Here is a 9,035-nt window from a genome sequence, read left to right as displayed (position 1 = left end):
TTAATACAAAGAAGTTTTTGAATGTTGGCAATTCCTATTGTAATAAACATATTTCTTCCTGTTACTAAATCAGGGTACATCATGCAATTCATGGTGTCTTAAAATCAGTTAAAAAGGGTAATATGGAGGGGCATGAGGTGAAGTTAATGATGGCTCTGTGGGACAGCTGACAGTCATTTACAATCTTCAAAGAACTTCAATGCTATATTCTCGGAGAATTGTAAGTAAATACAGTAACTTTTTCTGGTACATTAGGCCATTCTATCATGTCAGAAACGTGTGTTTCAAAATGCAGTGCTTTCAGTAAGACAGCCCCGATGCAGCCAAGGCAACCCTGTAAATACTACTAGAGTCTTTCCTAGGTCTTCATACACCTAGGTGCCAAATTTTTCTCTTCAGTACTGAGAAATTACAGGATCAACAGGAAGGTTACATACTGGCACTTTGCAGTGCATAACATACTATTTGAAGTGTTTGGAAGTGTTACTCAATGATATGTAGTGTGACAATTCTCACCTGTAGATACTGTTTTATAGCATGTGAAAAATTATTAAAAGCTTTTTTTATAATTCAGGCTACTTTGTTTTTCACCATGCTATATACAGTATGTAAAATATTTAACAAGTATAATGCAACTCAATTGCCTGACATACCAAGAAATCCCAAGAAGCTTTTAGCAATGAAATTATGAGGTGTTCCTTCCGTACATGTCTTGCTACAGAAATGTTGTAAACGACTGTCTGGTGGAAGTGTAAACATCCGTCTCAAATAATAACGAATATTTAAACAGCATCTGTAAACAGTAGAAAGTTTTTTTCAATTAGAACTTACACAACTCTGATGTGAGCTACTACTACTAAGGCAATCCCACATAGTGATGAGTTTTTCTGTAAATCAACCAGCAGCATACAATTGGAGGTTATAAGAATGTTGTAGATCATTCAGTGTTATAAGAGGGCAGGTTTTTCATGCTCATTTATGGATGGAATTTCTTTAAATTCAATCACAGGCGCGCACACACACACACACACACATATATATTAATTATGCTATTGTATTTAATCCTTTTTAATTTCTGTGGGCAGATTTCTGTTTGCAGACCAGGTACTCATAGCTAAATCAGAATCAGATTTACAATCGGTAAGGAGCAAAATCTGTATTAATAATAAAACCCTAGAACAAGTTAATACTTTGAATTATTTTGGATATCGCCTGTCCTATGAAGAAGAAAAAGATCTGAATGTGAAAATCACAGAAACTTTTTCAAAATAACATGTAGCATCAAAATATACCAGAATTAAAATTAATAAGATTCATGCTAGACTAACTTTCACTTATGGTAGTGAATCATGGACTATCCAAAATAATGATAGAAAAAGATTGATATCAGCAGAAATGTATTTCATAAGAACTTTGGTTTACACACTTTTTGATCACAAAAGAAATTAAGAACTTGTGGACATTACGGTAAAGCAACTAAACATTACACCAATAATATATTTTATAACAGTACCACAATAAACTGGAAAGAACATGTACACAGAATGATTTCAGGCAGGATACCAAAAATGATTTAGGATACCACACAAAAGGAAAGAGATGTTTGGGCCAACCCATTAGAAGATGGAAGGATTCAGTTATGTAATGTCTGTAACAGCCCATAAGGCCTATACTGGAAAGGAAGAAGAATTTCTGTGGGCATATAACTATTAGGTGCTATACAAGAAAATGTACAACTTACACATATAACCAACCAAATTAAATAAATGTTTTATACATGTAACATAATAAGTAAAACAACAATTATATTAAAATATCTTAGTTCTTTCTCATGTATCTATGTTAATATGCCTTTATGATTTTTCTATTTGTCTTTCTGTTAATTGTTGTGTATTCTTAGGTTTCAGAGTTGGGTAGTGAATCCTGATATGACTTTTATCTGCATTTATTTTGTCTTAATTATTTGAAAATTATGTAAAACTCAATTTCATACATAATACAATGTCTATGATCAGAAGTTATATAAATGGACGTGTATTTTAACTTTTTCCAGTACGCTATGAAACAACCTCAGAAAGTATATTTCATATTAGAATACACATAATATCCTCATGCTTTTTTTTGCAACATGCATTTGGAGGTATTACATCTGCCTTGTCATATGAAATAAATTTACAAATTTTCGAAATGTCTAAGTACCCATAATTTTAAAATTTTTGGATTTTAAAAATTCAGATTTAAAGATTCCGTATTTTACAAATCCAAAACACCAACATTTAAAATTTATATTTAAAAACCTAACCTAACCCACATTATTTGAATGAATAAAAATATGCTATACATACCGTGACCACCAATGATGATATTTATCTGATGTCGTATATACTGGTAGAAGACCATTTTGTATCCTTATTGCATTGTCTTTTTCGTGTTTATATCTCTTTAACTTCCTACTGGTTCCATATGCTTTGTAAAAACGCATGCAGAATGCCATTTTTAATTTTTATAACATTAATTACAATAACTGCATGATAACAAACTTCACTGCTCAGGCTTATAGTATCAGTCTTCAGTTACCATAATTAAGAGAAGATTGTTATTTTAGTTTGTTGACAGCAATCAACAATGCTTATGATCAGAGCTGTTACCATTGTTATAAGAAGACTGTTTATTTACAAAAATCATTTTTCCTTTTGTTATAATTGAAAGGACCAGTAATATGATCTACATAGTCACAAATTAATAATTTCACATTCATAATATAATTAATTTTAGGCACTTTATCCCCATCTTGGTTATGTCTCAATTAGCTAGTAAACTAACCTATATTATGATTCCATGAATTGTGTACATTTTCTAAAGTAAGAAATCATTGTTGTTCATTAGCTCCCGAGTAATGTGTAGGAACAAAGAATATTGTGTACACAAATAATATGGCAGTATTGTGTAAATATTTGACCCAGTTACCTATGGTTTTATTGTCCTGCCTGCTCACTCTGCATCAGATTAGTAGTCCACTGTGTAATTCATTCAATAAATAGGAACTATAGGACTGAAAAGAGACACGAATACCACTGAGTAAAGATTTTAGCAGTGGCAGAGTTAAAAGAAATCTAGTTCACTACAGACTGCAAATTCAGTGATTGATTCTTCAAAACATTTGTTTGGAAGTAGGTATAAGAACCTGTCACAGTCACAGGAATTTATTGTAAATCCATGTGTGAAACACTTCAGGCCTATCTCCATATTCCAAGTTATAAGCTCTAATAATTCTTATGAACTTTGTGGTGTAGCAAATGAATTTCTCACAATACAGGCTTCAGAACATCTTGAATCTGTTAACTGCTCAACAAAATTTACTCACTAGTCTCATATTTTTCTTCATATAAATAGTGTTTGCAGCTATAACATTACTTGATGACTCAGAGAATTTAAGTGTCCTTTCTTGTGATGACCATGTTAAGTGGGTCCATTGTCACCACAGCAGTCTCAGTCAGCTGACAAGGTGTGGTGCTCCAATTTTGGGGTTGGGTTTGGGGCTAATAACTTTCCATCATAAAAGAACATTATGTTGCATTATTTTATGTTGGCATAGTGAGGTGGTCCATAGTTTATACACATGGTGAAATATTACTGGAGTGACCAAATCAAATAGGATGAGATTGGCAGGTATGTAGCACATGTAAGGGAAACATGAAATATGCATAGAATTTTGGTTGGAAACCTTGAAGAGAAAGTGCCACTTGAGAGACCTTGTATAGATGGGAAGATATTAAAATGGGTCTTTTTGTATTGGTGTTGGGGGGGGGGGGGAATTCATCTGGGCTGAACATGCTGAATAAGCTATAGAAGGTGGTGGTTTCTCTTTCATTCTGTGCCAAAACAGTGCATTCAAATATTTCCTGGCGGAAGTCTTCGAAAACAAATCATGATTGTTTTTTCCATTTTAATCGGCGCTATAAAATGTTGTTTAACCAGTGTCAAAAGATTTATGATTTGGAACGACTCGGGTGTCATTTTATGTCTCTGCTCTGTTCACATAGTTTTCTTTACGTTTGTTATAATGGAGCGTAAATAAAATCAAGATGCCAATATCATATCACGTATAGCACTTAAATCGCACAAGCATTTTGATATTCTGTGAATATTAGTATGACCTGTGAAATACTAAATGCCATTTGTTTTACTGCCGCTAGGTTCGCTTTCAAAGATTTCAGAAAGCAAGAGGTGTGATGTAGATTTGAGTAGATTATAATATCATTGTCGTGGTATTGGTGTTGAAATTGATAACGCAAGAAAATATTGCAAATATTATAATATACATACAGTGGATGTGAGGTTAGTGATATATTCACGCGTTTAACCTGCAATTATCTTAAATTCTGTAGGATGTGTTACGTCTTTACTTTCGCACGATCACAGTACTTGAAACAGCTGCGAAAAAGAGACGTTGACTGTTGTCGGGTCATCAGTAAGTAGCCGGTTGTATGATGGTTAACAGAGAGGGAAGATTACTTTTAACCTAAATCGTGATATGTGTGTTGAATTGTGTTTGTATTTCTGTAAGACGTGAATCTTTAAAATTGGTTTGTAACTGTGAAGCTTCGCGTGTATCGAATCTGTGTGCAATATGTAGGTGTACATTTTTCGGCATTGGCCCACGCACTCTTTGACAAGTGGGTACGCATACATGAAGATATTTCTGAATTAAAATAAAGTAATGTCTACAAGGGAGTTATATACAAAGGTAAGAGCAATTGAATTGTGTTATGAATATTGTAACGTAGAGGATGCAAATTTACACTTTCCTTCAGCATGTGCATAGATATATCGGTTACGAGTTTAGAAAGACTGGTATGAAAATTTGACAGCTGATGTTTTTCAAGTTACCCTTAAATCTATGAAGTAGGAATACTTTTTCAGGTGCTGATAGCTCAATTGAGCGTTGTTTATTTGGAGTAATTTATTTAGGATAGCCATCTTCGGATTTGTTGCATTATGATTTTGAATCGGAGGCTTTGCAGAACAAGAAACATCCTTGGTTTCGTATTTGTTATGGTACTTGGACATATATTTCATTATTTTATGTATAGGAATTATGTGGAGTCAGACAAATCTGCTTTGAAATGTCATGACTTGATTTCATGGTGTAATACCTTTTAATGTGCTTTTACTTCAATTACCTTGCCTGTATATTTGTATTATGAACGAAAGTTTCAAGTAATATTCTGCTGTAGTTTGTATATATGCGTACATTAATACAAGTTATTGGCTTATATGAAACCAATAATTTCCTTGCATAACTTCATTACGGTAGAGATTTATGTTGTAAATATGATGAAGTGATATAATTAAATATGTGATGTTCAAGATTATTTTTGTATGAATGGAAGATTGGATAAACTTTCAGTGTTGGACCATAATCGTAATATGGCCTTTTGTTTTGGGCTGTGATAGATATCCAGTTGTACTTGCGTTTAGAGAATATCGAGTGGGATGTTGATTATGGTGTACTGTATGTTGTGATTGGCATCTTTACTGCTATGAAGTTTAATTTCTAATGATGGGTTGGGTTTTCTTTGTGTTTATGATTTTGATTGAGCACATTAGTACTGTAATAAAGCATGTAACATTTTGAATGCTCCTGGTTTAGTTTTTGTTTATAGGACTGACTATCCTGGAGGTTTTTTACAATTCCTTACAAGGGAAGCACCTAACAAATTTATATTATTGTTGACACATAACTCATTACTCTTGGACTACAGACAGTTCAAATTGGTCTTTACTACTCTGTCCTTACCCCTCTCCTTTACCCTAATCACTTGACCCTTTCTGACCATCATAAAATATTACATGTCTAGGAATTTTAGAATGTAAAACTACTTGGTGGCCATATGAATCTGTATTTAGCATTCAATTTGATGGTGATAACTAATGAACCATTGGAGCCAGTATGTGAAATTTTGTGTGGTGGTAGACACAAACATGTACAAATTCTGTATGGAAAATTTTTTCAATGTGTTGGCAACTGCTAATATGGCAGTGATGCAGTGAAAACTTGAGATGTATTGTGAAGTTTATCATAGAATCTGTTCTAGTGGAAATTATGTAATGAAAAGAATACTGAGTTAGGTAATAATTAATTTAACAGTTGATGGATTTCATATAAAATACAGATCAGAAGTTATTCCAAGAACTTCCAGTTTTCCTGACTTTTAATATTCTACTTTAGGTATTGTTTGCACTTATACTCTATGTGTGTTTAAATGGTTTGCATTTATGTTTCATTTCAATTTTGTGTTTTGTTCTTTGTGGTTTGTTTAATGATGCTTCAGTAGCTGATACTGTGTTGTGTGAAATTATAGAATTGTTAATTAATAATGAATTGAAAGGGATATGGAAGGAGGCAGTTATACCCAAATTTAAAGTACAATCCAGGGTTTTGCCTGAAGATGCTGAGGAAAACCACATGGCTGTAATGCTTGTTTTACAGTGCTTATCTATTTATCATCTATCTTCAAGCACTGTACTTGGTTAATTGTTTTTATTTTTATATTATTATTATTATTGTTGTTAGGAAATGTCAGTCAGTAAAGTTATTTGATAAGGACAGTGACAGGTATTTTCTCTAAAGCTGGGGTTCTCAGCCTTTTTCGTTGGCGTACCACTAATTTTAATTTAACACATCAAATGTACCACTAATCAAATGCGTTCAGGGAAAACTGTTATCTATGTTAATATTAACTTTTGATTTTCTTACTTAGTCCGCATACCACTCAACATTGGATCGCATACCGCCAGTGGTACGCGTACCATAGGTTGAGAAACGCTGCTCTAAAGGATAGCATTCATGAATACCCAGATTGACTTTAGTGCCCATCCCACCAAGGCTCCTATTCAGTATGTTATATGACTTCTTTCTTTCTCCAGGAGGAAAGCTATCAGAATGTGAGGCTGTGCACTCATCTCAGTTTAGTTCTGAGGCATAGAAAGTATGGAACTTTGGCTGCATATCCATACAATATTTTGTGCCACAGTGCTTAGGCAAAAGGGCAACATTACCTTTATTACTATTCTTCTTCTTCTTTTGTAATCAGTCCTAGGATTGGTTGGCAGCAGCTTGAGCTGCTGATACTTGGGAAATCCTGAGGATCTTTAATGGGGTGGATGCTGTTGACCAATCCGGGTTTATCCGCCTTTAGGGGTGATTTCTCACCCCAAGGGCATGAGGGTGCCCTGAATCTCCACCCTCCGAGGAGGCTGTTGGCAACTGGTAGAGGGGGACCACTTATACCGGTGGTCACTCGGTCTGTGGACGCAGTTTAACGTCATGCTTCATTAATTTTGTTGTGTCCGTTTTGCTCACTACTTCCTCATTATTTCATTATATTGATCCTGATTAGTGAAAGCATTTCATTTAAGTCATTTTATAAATTAGTGTATCTCAGTCTTGATTTGTTGATACAGGTAATTAGAAATGTCTGATCTTTTTATGCCATTATTTGTTACACTCAGTTTTGTTTATTGTGACACCAAAGTTTTTATTTTCAATGTAACACAAGAAGTGATGGTAGCCTTGTTCTGCATCTTCTCCACTCCTTTCTTAACAGTCTGTGAGTTCTGCTGCTATGGAAACAATAGGAAAAAGTATTCTTATGTGGCTGCCAGTCCATGTTTGAGTGCATAAGTAGCATAAACTCAACAGACTTTGTTTCCTTTTGTTAGACTTTCTCTCAGCTTTGAATGCATGATGTACGTACGCACATGTAGTTGGATAATCGAATGGTTTATTCACAGTTTATTAAAATATGAGTATTCTGTCTTTATATACTCATTGTATTTAACCAGATATTAAGAAAATACCTGATTTAGCATCTTTAAAAAAATGTCAGATTTCAGAATTACATTAAATAGTAACAGGAAAAATAAACTGATTCAGCATTAGAATTAAAATGTTTTTAATGAATTTAAGTTCTAAAAGACTGATATAAATAAAATATGGATAAAACTGAATTATTAGCATCTGTTTAGTGACCTTCTTGTAATAAATGCAAGTTCCTAGAATTTAAACCAATAAAACATTCTTTTTACTAGTATATTCAGGTATTTAAATTTCATTGAAAGACTTACCTGATGTAGGTCAAAAGCAGAAAGATGAACAGCATTTAACATTACATGGGATTGTGCAATGGAGATGATTCTTTGTTTGTGGGAATTTTGTAACTATAAAGATGACTGGCCATTGCCATAATCAATACAAAGTATTCACTCCTAAAATTCTACTGCTTTTGTTGGAGCTTTTTTTCTTGTCAGTGATGTATGTGAATAGATTAGAAACCAAATGCTTCTGGTTGAAATTGGAAAATGATAAAATGTGAAATAGGATCAGGAAGTGAATAAGAAATTCATTGTCCCAGTCCATTCATGTTGTCAAGGTCGCCTGCTTGATGTGATGGTTACCATTCAGTCGACAACCATTGAGGTATGCAGGACTCACTCTCTCTCTCTCTCTCTCTCTCTCTCTCTCTCTCTCTCTCTCTCTCTCTCTCTCTCTCTCTCTCTCTCTCCAAGTCATGTTATTCTTTCCTCTCCTTTATGTTACAGTGAATCAGTTCATTAACCTCTCCCACCTAAGTGAGTGTGAGATCATGATGTATGTGCTAAATAGCCAGACAGCAGTATGCAGCATACTTTTGTTGTGTGTATTTATTACAGCATCTCTTTTGCTCCCTAGATGTTTTCATTTGCCCTACATGAAGTTACCTTTGTAACAGAGAGATACTTCTCACCAATATAAGGACAACTGTGTTGTTTGATACATTTGCTGTATACGATATTTTGAAGTATGGAAATGACAGGCTGTTACTATGAAATTACTCTTGAGCTACTGAAGCAGTTTCTGCATTCAGAAGGATATTTTAATTGCAATATTAAATAAATCCGCCACGGTGGTCTATTGGTCAGAACGCTGGCCTTGTAATCCTGGGGTTCGATTCCCGGTGGTGCCCGAATTTATAACTTGTGTTGGGCAAGGC

General features: G+C 34.1%; 2 protein-coding genes across 12 annotated transcripts in view; one reads left to right on the top strand and one right to left on the bottom strand.

The window, feature by feature from the left end:
* LOC110831597 (DC-STAMP domain-containing protein 2) overlaps window positions 1-9,035 on the bottom strand; it is a 44,688-nt gene that overhangs the window by 16,165 nt on the left and 19,488 nt on the right. Inside the window, exons 1-4 of one of the 11 annotated variants that reach the window (XM_022067778.2) lie at window positions 4,327-4,435; window positions 2,968-3,052; window positions 2,346-2,466; window positions 654-793 (exon numbers count right to left, since the gene is read on the bottom strand). In XM_022067778.2, coding sequence (XP_021923470.1) covers window positions 654-759 — 106 coding nt within the window. In that variant the 5' untranslated portion in view covers window positions 760-793; window positions 2,346-2,466; window positions 2,968-3,052; window positions 4,327-4,435. Of the gene's footprint in view, window positions 1-653; window positions 794-2,345; window positions 2,948-2,967; window positions 3,821-4,326; window positions 4,436-9,035 lie in introns of those variants that run through there. The other 10 variants (XM_087360969.1, XM_087360966.1, XM_022067782.2 and 7 more) reach the window with 10 other exon arrangements.
* Window positions 4,433-9,035, top strand: part of didum (dilute class unconventional myosin) — a 62,065-nt gene continuing 57,462 nt past the window's right edge. The window contains exon 1 of the mRNA XM_022067776.2: window positions 4,433-4,747. Coding sequence (XP_021923468.2) covers window positions 4,721-4,747 — 27 coding nt within the window. The 5' untranslated portion in view covers window positions 4,433-4,720. The remainder of the gene's footprint in view (window positions 4,748-9,035) is intronic.

The sequence above is a fragment of the Zootermopsis nevadensis genome, unplaced genomic scaffold, assembly GCF_977971745.1.
Source record: "Zootermopsis nevadensis isolate Lab colony 2312 unplaced genomic scaffold, Znev_1.0 Znev_ptg000050l, whole genome shotgun sequence".
NCBI lineage: Eukaryota > Metazoa > Arthropoda > Insecta > Blattodea > Termopsidae > Zootermopsis > Zootermopsis nevadensis.
Note: the sequence above shows the minus strand (reverse complement) of the source record. Positions and strands in the feature narration are given on the sequence as shown.